Consider the following 16,127-nt stretch of genomic DNA (forward strand, 5'->3'; position numbering starts at 1 on the left):
AAGGGAGGAAATGCGAGCCTGTAAATTGGACGTGATGGGTTTCAGATGTGCTGTGTTTGTGTGCATGCACATGTGCTGCAACTTGTTTATTTTCAAGTTAAAGCAAAGCCTCTGCCCCTCCTCTTCCCCCCCCGCACCCCTCTTCCCGTCAAGTGTATATTGTTTCCTTGTAGGGAGCGCAGAGAGGTGGGGTGGGTTTTTTTTTTTGGATGGGGAAATGTAACGGAGTTGTGTATTCTCTGTTGAAACGCTCGCTGCGAAACGGGTTGGGTGACTGTTTCTGAAGCCGTGCAAGGATGTAACTTCAGTAGCTGATTAATCGAGCTTTTTTTTCCTCTCCCCAGATCCAGACTATTAAACTTTTGCTCCCACAGGTTATTTTGTCACAATTTGAAACGTGTCCAAGCTCTCCAGCACATTATTTTTGCAGGAGTTGGACACTTGCGTTCCCCACGCTGTGCTCTTCTGTATCCTGGAAACCTTTAACTGCATTTAGGAGCTGTTTATTTTTCAAAGAAACGGGACCTAAGAGTTCCCCCCACAAGGGTTTGCACAGCTCGGAGGGAGGAGAAGTCCCTTCTAGTGGTAGCAGAGTGAGGGTCAGTCCCTGGCACGTCCGTCTGTGCTGCCGTCCGGCGTTGGCGACGTGCCACGCTGCGCGCTTGCCGCACCGGTGCTGGCTGTCGTTGGCAGGTGACTCGGGGAAGGGAGAGCTTGTGTTCAAAAGAAAAGAACTTACTGTTGGGTTCCTCTGTTGTGTGCTGCACCCTCATGGCACTGGGAGCGTGCGTCTTGCTTTTTAGATAAGCGAATGTGCTGCGAAGATAGAAAATAACCCAGCTCCACGAGGAGGAATAACCGTGAGTGTTGCTGCTGCGGCTCTGGGCTGTCCTGGGTTGCCCAACCCATGGCCCCGCTGGGCCGATTTTCTGGTCCGTTGAAGAAGGGAGTAAAAGGGGAAAAGTGGTGGCAGAACTCAGGGTACCTGCTCTCCTGGTACCACTTACGTCTGTGGGAAGTGCTGTGGCTTGGCTGCTTTTCTGCACCCGAGCGCTGAGGTTTAGCAATGGGAAATAAAGCTTTTTGTACAGCTGGGGCTTGTACCTGTCCCGGCAGGGCTCTGTGCTAGAGGCGGGGGGGATCAGTGATGGGGTCTCTCAGTCCCCCAAAGAGATTCCTCTGCAGGAGGCGAGGCCCAGTTCTCCCAGTTTCATGCTTTTGTTGGGAGACTGGTTAAGTTACCAGCGATGTATTTTTACAGTGGTATGTTTTATGGTTGGTAGAGGGGACTGCAGTGACGGTACGCGTTTAAAAACAGGAATCTGTTCAGGGCTTGCTGGGGAGCGGTGTGTGGTTGGTTGTCCCTCTCATCTCAGAGGTCCTGCGGGTTGGCAGGAGCCCTGGCGCTTTCCCTCTTCTGCACCAGAGAGTGCCTGGTTTTGAACTGCACTTTGGGTCAGTAACCCATCACCTGCTCCCTGGCTGGGTGGCAGTCGCTCCCGCTTTGCTTTTGCTCCCTCTTAGGGAAAAAAAAATAAAATAATCAAATCCCACTCACCATTTAGAGCTTTAAAAAAACCCCAAGACTTAACGAACCATCCTCGTTTGCATGCTCGGAGTTGTATTCGCTGGAGGGGTCCTGACCTGTTCCCTCTGTGAATGGATGTTTCTGTCCTTGGAGATTAATCTACACCTAATGGTTGAATTTGGGTTCGATTCCAGTGCTCTTACGCTGGTGTAAACCTGGGAACGACCAGAACTTGTTCTGTGTTCGTGTAAAGCTCATGTGGTCAACAGCGGCACCGGGGGCGGCTGCTTGCAGGATCAGGGCCTGCAAATGTCATTTGCCAGCAAATGATTCAAAGACATTCCCTCCAGGATAAGTTGGCCGATGGGCTCCGACGCCATCTGGATTGAAGCCAGATCTGTTTCACAAACCCTCATCTCTGCACACCCGTCTCCTGAGTTTGCATAAAGGGAATATGAACATCTCTCCTGAAGGATGAGTCGCTAAAATGAAAAGCTTCCTAGCTAGTAGACGGTCTTCGCTCTGGCGTCGCAAGCTTGCTGTGCGCAGTGTGGATCTGTCGAAGAGGGGTTACTCTCCCTGTGTCGTGAGGATGCAGGCTTTTTGTCCGCAAAGCTCGCTCTTTCAAGTATATTTATATTTTTCTTTGAATAAGCGGGAGTGGCGCATCAGTCCACTCATCCTCTTCAAGGGAGTAGATGGGAGGGAAGACTAGAGAGAGAGATTCAGAGCAGCTGGAAGCATTTGCTTCAGATCAGTATTTTGATCCCATTTTTCTAGGGAAAATATGTTCAACCCCAGGAGTCTGTGGGCCAGCTCTGTGCTGTGTTTTGCTGTGCAGCGAGTGAATTTTAAAATCTGACCCTAACGGGGTTGTACAGTCAGACGTGAGTTTGTGGGGTCAGTAAATGACAGGGTTGTGCGAGATGCTGAGGTCCTGGAAAGAAAGACTCGTGCCTTCTTTCATAAATGAATACGTTGGGTAGTTATTGAGCTGCAATGTGCTCGCCCAAAGCGTTATGCCAGTGTCATTTGCCGATAAGGGTGAAAATCAAAGGTATCTATAACGTGCCGGAGCCAAACACCCTGCTATGTAGTCTGATCGCTGCTTTGGGGTGTGCACGGCAGCGTGCTTACCTCTACCTCTGAACAAATTGCCTTTTATAATTGCCCCAAAGTACAGGTAATTTGTAAGCTTGCTTTCACCACCGCTCCCTGGCAGTAATCCAGGACGGGCTTGCAGATCTGGAGGAGAGCTTTCGAGAAATCATCCGGTCTATAGAGTCGCCTTGCTGGCCTAACCTATTTATTAGGCATGGGTTTTGGTGCGTTATCGTTTGGTCTGTGGTTGCCAGGCCTTGCAGCTCGGCCTGGGGGCACAGGCTGTGCCCGGTCTGTGCCGTTGGGAGATGCTCGGCTGTGAGGACTCGCTGTGGTTATATCCCGTCTTGGCTGTGCCGTGGTGTCGGTGTTTGGTGGGAAGGTGCAGGCAGGTATCTCGGCCGGACTGGGGTACTTGGAGGGCAGGGGCACCCCACGGCATGGGGAGGGCCGGGACGGAGGAGCCCGGTTGGGCACGTGGGGTGGGGTTGGGGGTCTGTCTGTGCCGTGGAGCACGCCTGCCAAGCGAGATAGAGGCAGGCGGCTGTGTGCCAGCCTAGGTCTCTGGCAGAAGTGAAATGCTGTTAACAGCCATGATTATTAGCAGAGTATTAACCATATGCTGCGGGGATGTGAGTTGTCAGGGTGGGTTTCTAGCTCGATGAGACGTTGCAGGGTGGGCAGGGGCTTGAGCAGTCACACAGGACCTGCCATCTGATTTCTCTGCAAGCGACTGCTCTCGTTTCGTGCCAGCCCTCGTGGCTCCAGCCATCGAAATGGGGGTGAAAGCCAAACTGTTAGCGGCAAGCTCGCCGCTGCTGCTTCTGATGTGCTGGAGGATGCCGAAGCTGTGCCCTGCTCTGGCCAAGGCACAGTGCCTGTGTTTCCATGATAAAACTCTTTTTTGTTGTTGTTTTTTTGTTTAGAGCGAAGCAGTTGGGAAGTTTGACTTTACATCGCAGTGGGCGTTTGGGGCTGTAGTCAGGAAGGTCTGTCTGAAATGAACACGTATAAAATATCCTGCTGGCAATGTTTATTGAGTCAAATTCCCTCTTCTCCCCGAATTAACGGCTGGATACTTTCCACGCTGCAAAATAGATTTCAGGTTTTGAGTTCAGGCCTGAGGTTGATTCAGCCTGGAGTTCATAAGGTGGAAGAGTGGAGAAAGTGAAAACAGCTATTTAATTTGAAAACACTGATGCGCTGGTAGAAGTCCACAATAAATTAGATGCTGCCTGATATTGTTACTTGTGTCTGGCAAATTCCCTTTCTCACTTACGAGTTCGCTATTGGAAGTGTGGGATCTCTTAGCTATAACCTCCGCGGTAGCGGGTGCGGGCGTTTGGATCTTCCCATACGCTGGATTTGCATCTTTTAACCTGGGAGAAATGAAGGGAGAATAAAATCTTTGAGAGAGGTGGCAGGTGAGCTATGAGGGTATGCAGAAGTTGTCAGCTGTCAGGGAGGCTGGAGATAGGACTTGAGAAACCAAATACAGCGACTTAAGATGGGGGATTTTACATAACCGTTTAAATCTACATTATTCAAATCCAACATAGGCCAAGTAATGACCCCATTACGCTCATGCCTGGGTCCTTCCTCCATGCCTGGGTTCCCTCCGTAGGTGCCAGCTCCGTAGGTGCCAGCTCCGTAGGTGCCAGCTCCGGTTCATCTCCTCCCTACCCCCCTCTCCGTTTATTTTTAAAGCAACATTGAAAAGCAGAAAGGAAATTTGCAGTGAGTGGGTGAACTTTGCCGGTGAGTGACATAGACCAGCGAAGGCAGCCGGCACTTCACGTATGACTTGTGCTGGGCTCCTCGAGACAGCGTACCCCGTCAACTTCAACCCACACCACGGTGGAAAAACAAGCTGGCAGCAAGAGAGAAAAAAAAAAAAAACAACAAAAAAAAAACAAACCCGAAAGACTTCCTGGAGTTGGCAAGCGATAAGGGTGTTTGGAGCCTGTATCGAGGCGAGGGGTAACCCGGAGTTCCCCCCTCTCTGGCGTCACCCCTTTTTAGCATCCCCACTTGCCTTGATACGGAAAGGGGTCCGTGAGTCCTTAATCCCTTGGGGAGGGAGAGCAGGAAGGTGTTGCATCAGACTCAAAATACCTCTTGAAGGAGGCTGGTGAAGGGGGGAGAGATGGGGAGGGCATCCCCCAGGGTGCAGGGGTGTGGGTGGCAGGGAGGGGGGGACCCCCCCACCTCTTGTGCAGAAGTAGAGAGCACTCGTTGCACAATGGAACAAGGCTGTTCATTTTCTCCACTGGTGTTTGCTGCTCAAACCTTGGGGTTTTTAGCATCAGCAAGTATTAAGCAGAAACGCTCATGAAAAAGAGCCAGCGGGGTGCTTTGTTGTTGTTGTTGGGTTTTTTTTGGTTGCTTTTTGCTGCTCGGTGCCATCATGTTCATGCATCCCCCCCCCCCCCCCCCCCCCGCCCCGCTCGCACATGCAGTGCTCGCCACTTCGAAAGGGGGTTTCTAACCACTTCGCTTAATCCTCTTCCCTACCTTAAGAGGAGGGAGTGAGCACAGACCGGGTGGGATCAGCTGCGTAAATTCCATTTTTAGTAATTTTAACCATCTTTGCAGATAAAACCCCCAGTACCCTGCAAGGCGGTGGGGGCAGGAAAAACCTGTAGCATTGCAGAGGAAGGTTGGTTGCAAATCTTTTGGTGTCGTCAGGGTTTGTTTTTGTTTTCTAGCCCAACTTCCTGAGGAAACAAGGCGTATTCGATGGCGGGGCTGTGCCGGTCCACCCCAAGTGACTTGGGAGCCCATCGCCGGTGGGCGGCAGGTTCCTGGGGGGGTTGCAGCAGGAGCCCCCCCAGCGGTGCGTGGCCAGGGGCTCTCCCTGCAGGGCTGCATGGAGGGTGTCGGGAGAGGGGGGGTCTGGCCGGGGCGAAGCCGTGGGAAGGCAGGTGTCTGCAGGCGGGGAGGGGTTGTCCCCACGCGGGCTGCACGCTTACACCCTGTTTACACCTTTATTTAAATGCATATCTGTAACATAGACGTGGTGTGCATCTGTGCGTACTTATATATGATCTCAGTTTTACGTTCTTTTTTTTGAATGGCAGTTGGTTTCTTAACTGCTCTCTTTGCATCTCTACCGCATTTAACTGTTGGGTTTTTGGTTGTGTGTTGGTTTTTTTTTTTTTTTCCCTCCCTCCCCAGCGTTTGTGAAAACAAAGCTGGGCAGACGGTTTTGTACAAAGGAATGTTTCTGACCACAGCCAGACATCAGCTATGTCAGGGCATGAAATGCTGCATTTCTGTAGGCTCTTGTGCCATTACATTGTTTAATCTTCAAAGCTTTAAACTTTTGAGTTACTCAGACATTGCAAAGCTAAAAATAATAAAAATTCAAATGACTTGGTGGTGAAAGTATCTTGAGTTGAGTACTAAAAGGATATTAAAATGTTAATTCACTAAGCGTTTTCCCACCAGTTGTTTTATTGGCTGAAGCTCCATTTGTGTGGAGAAGAATTAGTTTTCTGCTGCACGCAGGTGCATATAAATTTTTAAATAACAGCTTCTGAAACCCTCCCAACTTATATTAAAAATATTTATACAGGTTAGCCCACGAGGTATGCAGTATTTTTGAGGAAGCTCTCTGGCAGGAGAAGATTAGTTGTGATACTGAAGCCACAGCAGTACAGCAAACAAGCAGCCAGAATGACCGATGCTGTAAAATACGTTAATCTTTCTAATCGTGAGTTGAATACCTTTGCCCTTGGCACAGCTTCTCCCACTGGATCCCAGGGCTGTGTTAGCTCCCGGAGCCCCCGAAGTAGCACGGATGGGAGCTGCTCCGCAAGGCTGGAGGGTTCTTCCCTCTGAGAGCTGGTGTGAGGCTTCCCGCACCGAGGTCGAGCATCGCTGGAGCGTGCGGCTTCGTCATCTCTGCCCGTGCCAGCTGGAGCCCGCGGGCAGCCCGCATCCTCCCCAGGCTCTGCGTGTTGCTGGAGACGGGTCTGGGAGCACGGGAGATGCAGGATGAGACCCGGACCGCTGCAGGTTCTGGGGTGTTGAGGGATAAAACGAGCTTTGCGAGGTGCTGTTGTTTTCCTGCTAGCTTTTTATGAATGGAGTCAGCCTTTCTGCATGGCCGCATGGACACCCTCTAGTCTGGACCTTGGTGAATACGTTGGGGAAGAAAGCGTTGGTTTTGACCACAGCAATGATGCTTCTTGGATGGTTTTCAGTTGCACCTAAGGAACCAGACACACTGTGTACGCAGGAGAAGTTTATGCACGTAGCAATGTGTGGGTATATTAGCGCACAGCTGCGCTGCTCTCCTGTCCCTCCTGCAGCTGATCTATGTAGCAGGGACACAAGGAAAGTTTTTTGCATCAATAAAGTGCTTCTCTTCCCCCTTTCCTCCCCCCTGCCTGCCCAATCTGACCCCCTTTGCAGCAGCACAGTAAAACTAACATACTGAAATCTCTTTTCTCTTCCCTTCTCTCTCGTCTTCTTGTTTTTCTAGATGTTTCCCCTGCCAGTGGCTAATGGAAAAAACAGACCCACGACCCTAGCGAGCACTCAGTTTGGAGGATCAGGTACTGTCATCTTTTTTTTTTTTTCTTTTTTCTTAACACCGTAAGGTTTCTTGCAATAAATTTGTGTTTGCTTCCAGAGACCCAAAAGGAGGGGGTTCTGTAGTTCTGTGTTACGTATTTTTCTGCTGGTGGTCTGCTACTATTTCTCTGGATGATTTTCTTGTTGCTCCATGTGTCTGTGGGTAGGCAAAGCTGCTCTTGCCGATCTGTCTCCAATTAAGAAGTCAATTACCTGAGCTGAAGGTTGTTGTCTCGCCTCTCTGATTGAAGCAGCCTGAGAGCAGACAGTCAATGCTGTTCTCTTAAGCTGCTTAGACAAACATGTGTCTGCAGACGCACGCTCTGGAAGACTTTTACTGTACGTCACCGAGAAGACAACGGTGATGGTGGTTAATTCCTGGGGCACAGCTGCCCAGAAGGGAAACTCTGGTGCAATTTGGGTGTCTGCTCCATTCAGCCCCTCCAGCAGCTCCCTGCTGTTGGGTGGGATCTCAGCATTCCCAAAGAGGCCTTTGCAAAACCCTCCTGGCCAGATGCTTCCAGGCAGGATGGTTGCCCGGGGGAGGTGAGCAGCAAGGGTGTCTGGAGCTGCTTCACCAGCCTCCAAGCTGGACCCCGCTGCGGTTTTGGGGTGCTGTCGAGCAGAGCCTCGCCTGTCCCGCCTTGCTGCAGTGCCCCCAAAGCCAGCAGCTGGCCCAGCTCCCCAGAAGCGCCGAGTGTCTGCATCTCTGCCGGCCAGGATGCCGAGGAGGGGCCAGGGGTGCCAACATCAAAGGGTTTTGGGAGCAGGGCGTCTGTGGGGAGGAGCGGGTTGGTGATCCGGCTGCGATAGGAGACGCTTTAGATGTCTGATTGGAAAATGCGGTGCTGGTTAATTTGAGGCTGAAGCGGAGAATTCCCCGGCTGGTTGGATGGTATGGTGCCATGCCAGGCTTTTGATGCCCGGGGAAGCCGCTCTGTGCAGGGCTCGCTGCGGCCTCTGGCATGCAGGAAGTTTGGTTAATTTGCCCTTCTCGCTGAAACACCCTGATGCTTTGTGGATAGTTAAAACTTGACCATCTCTTCCCTGGACCGACTTGAGCTGTCCGGGGAAACTCCTGGCCATGTGGAATGGCCGTGCCCTGACACTGGGAAGCATCCCGGAGACTAGGGTGGGATTTTTGGATTGCAGCTTTGATGCCACGGCGTGTTGTGGGGCAGCTCTTGGGGAAACCTGCAGAAGCTGGACAGGAGAGATGTACTCTGTCCTGCCCTGCTCCTGCCCTTGTTGACCAGGGGAAATTTAATGCTTTCAGATCGGACTGTTTAGCTGCATGTCAAGATGGTTTTGAGCAAACATTTTTAGAGGGAGGGAAGCTGTTGAGTGGGTGCTGAAGGAAATTTGAGGGGAGAAAACTCTTGGTTTAACCCAGATGGAAGCTGATTTCTCCAGCGAGTGTTCCTGTATGCGACTTCTGCTGTTAAAATAATCCACCAAAGACGTGCTACATGCTGGTGAGAGAATAGTAATGGAGCAGCTCGCTTTAATTTGTTTCCTGCTCAGAGGCTGGCTTGGCTGCTGGGTTTATAGTGCTGGCCAGCGAGGGGAGGCTGCGAGCGGGGCTCTGCAGTTCAGCCGGTCGCAGCGACCGGACCCCCCTCCGCTTGGCTGTGCAGCAGCCGAAACAACATAAAATCTTTTATTCTTCCCCCCGCCACCTCCCCGTTCTTTTCTTTCGGGTGAGTGAAAGGTAATGTTGACACCACCCTTCCTCTGGGCTGCTGCTTTTTGAGTCTGGCTGTGAGCAGTTCATAAAAACAGAGAACTGGTGTTATACAACTGCACTGAAGGCAGTTGCACAATCGCTGCTGTCCTGGGCTCGGGGCTCTTTGGTCCTGCCGTGGGCATCCTGGGTTTGAAATGCAGCTCGGGGCTTGGTTTAGGGGAAACCTTTTGCTCCAGGAGCGGAGTTAGCCCTTGGCCAGTCATCCTTGGCCTCACCTTTGGAGAGCGAAGGGCATGTTGCATTTGCATGTCGGTTTTAAGACTTCTCTCTGGTCCCGAACGGTTGATGATTGATTTTTACTGGTGGGGTGAATAACTGCAGTAAGACGTTAACGAGATGTGCCGTGCACAGGGATGCAGTGCGTCTGTTAGAAGGATTCAAGGTGTCTAAAGTAGGGCCTAAACAGTGGCGAGTGGTTGTTTTTGTAGTTTGTTGATGTTGGTTTACCTCAGTTCACTAATTGACACGAAGGTACAATCAGGTACTAGTTCATCCCCAAAGGCATAACCAGCCATCCACCTCAAAATTTGATTTGAAAGTCGAATCGTCGGCAACCCTGATGTGGTCAGAGGGTGAAGAGCAGATGGTCCTTGGATTTGGGGACCTGGCCTTGCTGAGGGAGCAGAGTGCTTCGCAGCCACACCATAATCTGGACCTGGAGATTAGCTCCCTAAATCTTCTTGCCTAGGCTTCATCTTTAATGTGCCTGATGTTTTTCGGATGCTCCTGTTCAATCGGCATCCCGTACCCCTGATAAGGACAGCGCAGCGTTTCCCCTCCGCTGCCGTCCCTCTGCCTGGAAGGGAGGAGCAAACAATTCGCTTAAGTCTGAGCTGGGTGGTGTGCACCATAGTGCCAGTAGCTCGTTATTTGGGGTTATTGTAGTAACCCCAAGATGATAAACTGATTTCTTATGTGCTAGAAAACTTGGTGTTTCATGCTTCTGCCTACCCTTGGACGTGTGAATTTGTGGCCTCCTGCTTTTCATCTCTCTCCTCCGTGGAGAAATCCTGGGGCAGTATATAGCTTTCCCCCCCACTCTGGAGGAGCTATTAACTGGAGGTTCTTTCATCTCCAGGGAAAGTTAGGAGTGAAGGGAGCAAGGCAGTGACTCCGATGGCTGCCAACCAAAATGCCCCACTTGCCAAGATAAGATTATTGCTTCGAAAGTCCAACCGGTAAATAAGGGAGCGCAGTCATTTGAAACAGTGCTACGAGAAAATCACAGTGCTAAAATTGCCCCAAGTTCAAATCCTTTTCAAATCCCAATTAATAATTGCCCTGACCAAGCTGCTGGCATTCGTGCCAGTGGCCCCTTCGCAAAGGGGAACCCATTTTTCTCTCTCAGGCCTGGAAAATTCAAAGTGTTAATGCAAGCCCTCCAGCTTTGAGATCCCTTTGTTTTTATATTTGTCTCCTGGTTTTATTTTAAGCTCTGCCACTGTTTCCCTCATTTCTGTCCTTAAATGCACCAGGGAGGAACTGGTTTAGCTACCCCGCCGCATGGACGATTCAGCACCTCCGTTTTGCGTTTTCTTGGCAAGGCGAAACCCAACAATTGTCACTGGGATGGAGCTTACGTCACGCCGACCGTGTCTGCAGCATTTATAGCACATATAGGTCACCGCGGGGAAGTTGGTCTTCCTGGGGCTTTGAGCTGCAACTAGTGTTTTCCAGCGTTAAGCCGTGTCATTTGCTACTGGTATTTTATTTTAGCCGGGACGCTCAGTATGTGCCTATTGTCCCGGTCCTAGAAGGCTGCGGTTTCATCTTCCTCTCGCCAAACTGTTTGTTTATTATTTGCAGTAGCAAAACATTTAAAACCCTATCCTCCATCCCCCCCCCCATGTCATAGTTCATAAATGACTAATCTGATCAGAAACGAGCTCCCTCCCAGCGCGCTTAATTAAACTGTGCCTCTAGCAGGAAACCGCTCATGCTAAATTTCACATGGAAATAACCATTTTTAATTGATACTAAGACAGAAGGAGTGGCAGGAGGCAAAGAAGTTTCATTGTCTCTTCCCAGCTCGGGCCGCGGCATTGCCGCTGCGGCATGGGGCCGTGCCGGGGCTCTCGCCTCATGGCCACCGAGTTTTCGGCAGGGTCAGTGCATGCCGGCTGCTCCTTTGCTTTAGCAAATGAGTCGAGGCTCTGCGGAGCAGGGAAATAAAACCGAGGCAAATGGTTGTGCGAGGTAACGCATTTCCCGGAGCAGCTCCTGAGCAGCGCTTTGCATCCGTGGTTAATACGGAGAGTGTGCGACCATCTCCCCTCCGCTTCGGAAATGGTGCGCGGTGCCGGCTTCGTGTCCGATTGAAACAGGAGCCCGGGAGGTCTGCTGCCGACAGACGATTCTGCTTGCGACAAAAAAAAGCTCTGCTAAAAAAAAAAATAGCTTTTTTATTTATTTTCTCCTTCCCTGTTGAGTGGGTGAATTTGCCATTAAATATCTTTTCCTTCTTGCTTGGGATCTCTTAGGTGGGTTTGGAAGGGAGAGTCCCCTCCTGGTCTGTGCTGTGATTTCCACCCCCAAAATTTGTTCAATGTTTTTTGTTTTTTTTTTTTTTTTGCTAACGAGATGGTGAGATGAGGCTCATTGTTGAGGGAATTGCTTTGATCGAGGGAAGTTCATAAAATACATTTGAAGCTGGTTAACCGGGGAGTTTTTCAAAGAGTTACAAGCTGGTGCATGTAACAAATTTTAAGTTATAGTCTACTGAACAAAGTAAATGCGTTTTCCCTGGAGGTAGGTGAGTCTGTATCCCCTTTGAAAGCCTGCTTTAAACAACATTCAAACTTGGATACCTGTGGCAACAGCACTGAAAGTAATAAATTCTATGAAAGATGAGATTGTCTCTTTAATTGGTGCTATGGGTGAGCTGTTTGAAGATTTAATTATTTTGTGTGTGCAGGGAGCCCTGCGTTGGGAAGCTCCGAGGCGGGGAGGGAAGGGTCTGGTGTGCCGGCCGGGAGCGCGGTGCCTGCCCCGGTGGCTCGGCGAAGGCAGGAGCGGTGCTGGGCTCCGCTTTGCTTGCGGAGTGGCCGATTGGGTGGTTTGCGGTAAAAATATCTTTTAGTTTTAGAGAGTTGCGAAGAGCTAAGCGCAGCGTTTCTATTGCCGTGTTGTCAGGAATTGAGTTTCAGGCTGCAGAAAAGCATTTGCAACTGTTTACCGTAGCGAGGAAAGCAGGAGCTTTTATTAGTAAGGATGTATCACGTTTTCCTACTAACTGCCTCTAGTTCCCACATGTTTTGCTTATGCTGAGGTGGGAGTGATGGGCTTTGCTTGCTATTTTGATAGATGATGAAAGGCAGACGTGAGGTGCGCAATATGGGACTTGATATTTAAAACTGGCACTTTCCGTTAAAGTCTGTACTTGAGGCTGCTTGTTTATGTTGCGGTTACGTGCGTGCCCATACAGCAGGTTTGCAAAACTGTCACTAAACACAAAGCCACCACAACAAAAAAAGTCAAAGCAGAAAAATCGCCTGCCTGTTGGCATGACCGTTTCGTTCAAAGCAAATATTACTTTTTAGCCATTATCAAAGGAAGGAAAACAAAACAAAAAAGCCTTGCCATGTACAAGTCAAGCTTGCAAAGCTGTGAGGTCTTGTTAGCCTGGAAGGAGGCAATCCCTGCAGCTCTCTGCAGCCCTGGAGCGTTTCCATTCCTGCTGCCGGCAGATCCCGCTCCCCGGGTGTAGGAGGATGCTGCCGGGGCGTGCTGAGGGTATTGCCGGGAAACACCCCGGGTGCTGCAGTCCCAACCTTTCCAGTAACAAAGCCTGGAGGACTTTCAGTGAAGTTCGTCTCCCACGTGCTAGTCAGGTGCGTTTAAACGATTTTCTGCTTTGTTTTTGTCTCTGCCCTAGGGAAGCTCCTGTTCTCCTTCCTCTCCCCTTTCTGCTCCCTGTTTTTCCCGTGGGGTGGGTCCCATTAACCAGGGTACAGAAAGCAGGGTTTGGAAAAAAAGGCTGGGAGAGCCTGAAGGCTGGGGACAGGGAGTGCGGGTCGGCAGGAAATAGCGAGCATGGGGGAACAAATGGCCGGGGAAGATCTTCACGCCCGTTTCCCTTAATCCAGCATCACACCCCAGTTTACGTCTCTGATCCTTGTGTCCTGGGATGTGTGTTCCCGCTCCCAGGGCTTCCCCACCTGGGCAGCTGTTTCTCCTCTGCCTTTGCAGTGAGGTTAAAACATGATGGACGCCTTCTCTCTCTCTCTCTGTTACCTCTCATCAAATTTATTTTTTTTTCCCCTGAATTTTTGGGCAAGGCTGAGAGTGAGGGTGTCCCACCGGAGGTGCAGCTGGTTTCTAACGGACATGCAAGGAGTGAGCCTGGGAAGAGCAGGAAAAGGACGACCAAGCTGTTGGGGCAGTGGGGATGCTCTGACAGCAGCTCAGTGCTTCTCCAGCCGTTGGGGAGAGGCAAATATAACCTGGTCCCTGGCTTGGTGTGTGTTTAACTTAAAGGGTGGATGTTTTCAGGGGAGGGCTTTTTTGAGGTTGTTTTGGGGTGAGGTGGTTTTTTTTTCGTTCTTCTCCCACCTCAGAGGAGAGTCCTCCTGGCTGGATTTGAGATTTTGAATGAGGAAAGAGCACGGAGAATGTCGAGGGTGCCAGAGAACCAAAGCTGCACTGAGATAAGTGACAGCTTTTGTTTAGAAACTGCAAATTTGACACAGACCTTGTTTAAGCGCACAGTTTTAACTTTGCCAGAAGAGCTAAAGCAGCACAGCTATCTCCTGCCGGCAGAGCTTTTTCCTTCCCTAGATGAGGCAATTCAGCACTAGTGTGACTGCCTGCTCAAGGGGTTATGACGCGATGAGGGTATCTTATGTAAAAATCACGTGCCGTGCCTGGATTAAGGCTGACGTGAAACTGGGCTAAGAGTGAACCTTCTGTGTTTCAAAAGAATGTGTACAAGCTCAAGCACCTGCTTTTCTTTTAATCAGAGGAGCTGGGTGCATATTCATTGCATGCCTGATGTCATTGCCTTGTTGGTACTGCTGTCTTCTGGATCGCAAGGGCCAGGGTCTCATTACAAATGTTCTCCTGGAGGGCAGCACCCTTGGGGTTTGGCGCTGGGATACAGCAGCTCTGCTTCAGCCCACCTCAAATTCAGCTCACGCAGGACTGCCCAAGCGGCACGTGTTGGTGCGGGACTGAATCTTTGGCTCAGCATCCCAGCTTGAGGCCTTGCACGCTTGTTGTGCCCTTTCCAAAGGGGAGAGATGGCTTTGGAAGGGGCCCAGCAGGTCTGGCAAGCATTTCTGCTGGACCTCGCTGCTGCTAATTTCAAATTCTGCATGCTCTGTAGGGTGCCATACTCCAGCACGTGTCCTGCGTGTGACCAGTTGCTCTGTCTATTGCCCCTCCATTGTTAATCTTTATATCTTTATATACGTTGGAATTACTTTTTTTTTTTTTTTGGTGGTTTGAGACAGCAAATTGGTGTCTTAAGGGGATGGATGTAATCCATAGTGCTGTTACGTTACTCTGAATGGCCTCATCTCTAACCTGGCACTACGTGCTCCAGTGTTAACATAGCTGAAGGATGCTATAAATGCATCTTCTCTGCTCGCTAGCACCCAAAATCTCTGGTAAAGGTGATACTTTTGATGCTCTTCTAACACAAGAGCAGGCTCTGATATGATGTTATTCACAAATGACATGTTCACAAGTAGGAAGATGATCCTTAGCTGGGAGAAGGAAATGTTGACACAAGTCTCCCCGTGGTCATCGGAGTGAAGTTGTGGGCATCTGTGTTTCTGAAGTGCTTTGAGCCGCAGACTCGAGGGCACGTGAAGAGGCCATCAACTAAACTCAACAGGCAGGTGAAACCCTTTCGGGAAATGCCACGTCCCCTCACGGATGAGGCTGATACGAGATGATTGTCTAAACTGGGCTGATCTGTCCGTTGGCAGCAATGTGGCGCGATTAGCTAACTGCGGGAGCGGAGGTGATCTGACTTCATCAGCTGGAAACCTGCCCCGGCAGCGGCGTGAGCCCGACTGTGCCTGAAAAACGCGCTGTGCTGCTGGGGAGTGGGTTTGGTACCTCTCCCCCATGGCGCAGGTCAACCCCAGGTTGCTGATTACTGACTGTTGTTTCTCTTTTATCTTGATGCTCCTTCCCCGGTGAGGCTCCTTGCTGCTTCTGCTCAGCCTGTTTTACCTGCTCCGGGCGCAGGAGGGGTTTACCCACCCGTGCACCGGCAGCTGCCCAGCACCTTCTCCATCGCATGGAGGGCTGCCTAGTGCTGGGCCAGTGGTGAATGTGTGGCCGATGCAGCTGTCTCAGTTATGCCAAAAAGTTTTGCCCACATCTGCCTCTTAGATTCCCAGCCGCGTGGGTTGGGATTATCTTGCCCTCTCCCAATGCCTCCAAATAGCTGAGAAATCCCAGGAGCACAGCAAGGGGGTGGCAGCTTGGCCACTCCAAGAAGGAGCACCGGCTTGTGTGCCTGTCCCTGTGTGGCAAGGACAAGGGTCCTGAGCAGCGTTGGAACTGGGTGCTGGGTTTTCCCCGGCACAACCCCAGGCCACCAGCCCAGCTGGATACGTGCAGGGGCCTGAACTTGATGAACTTGGGAGACAAGGATGGGCAGTGACCTGCTTGGTGTCACGCTTCCCGGCTAGCAGGCAGCTCGGAGGCTGCGAAAAACCCAAAGACAATGTACTAGCCTGAATGCAGGCATCTGTTGGTGAGCGGTGCTGTTAGAGGAGGGATTGCATTTTAAGAAAGTGGGGCTTTTCTGGAGGCTGGTCGCAGACAGGGCTGTCATCAGGCAGTTGATGCCTGTACCCCGACCGGACCTCCAAGCGAAGACCAACCGGCACGGAGAGCATCTCGCTGCACGCTTCGGAAGCCCTTCTGCCAAAAGGTTCCCAAATACTTTGCAAGTCCTGATTAGTGCATTAACTTAAACAAATTGAGTTATATATGCCACGGAGGGAAGAAAGGTACAGCACTCCTTCAGTGTTGACTTAAAGTTTAATTAATTTTGTTGCCAAATGAGGCATGAAATACAGTGTGAAATACATTGTGGTGCTGAATGCATAATTGTACGGGGGACTGGGAGCACAGTGAGTGCTGGGGATAGGAGATCACCTGAGGCAAGCTGGGGCACAGAGCTCTCGTGGCACCGAAACGTGTGTGCTGGCA

The 16,127-nt window shown here is 50.8% G+C and overlaps 1 protein-coding gene across 1 annotated transcript in view; it reads left to right on the top strand.

The window, feature by feature from the left end:
* LOC104169102 (transcription factor E2-alpha-like) overlaps positions 1-16,127 on the top strand; it is a gene marked incomplete at its 3' end in the record, with an annotated part of 49,713 nt that overhangs the window by 179 nt on the left and 33,407 nt on the right. The window contains exon 2 of the mRNA XM_009709916.1: positions 7,119-7,191. Within this exon, the coding sequence (XP_009708218.1) occupies positions 7,119-7,191 (73 nt within the window). The remainder of the gene's footprint in view (positions 1-7,118; positions 7,192-16,127) is intronic.

This window comes from Cariama cristata, unplaced genomic scaffold, assembly GCF_000690535.1.
Source record: "Cariama cristata isolate BGI_N322 unplaced genomic scaffold, ASM69053v1 scaffold20021, whole genome shotgun sequence".
NCBI classification, from domain to species: domain Eukaryota; kingdom Metazoa; phylum Chordata; class Aves; order Cariamiformes; family Cariamidae; genus Cariama; species Cariama cristata.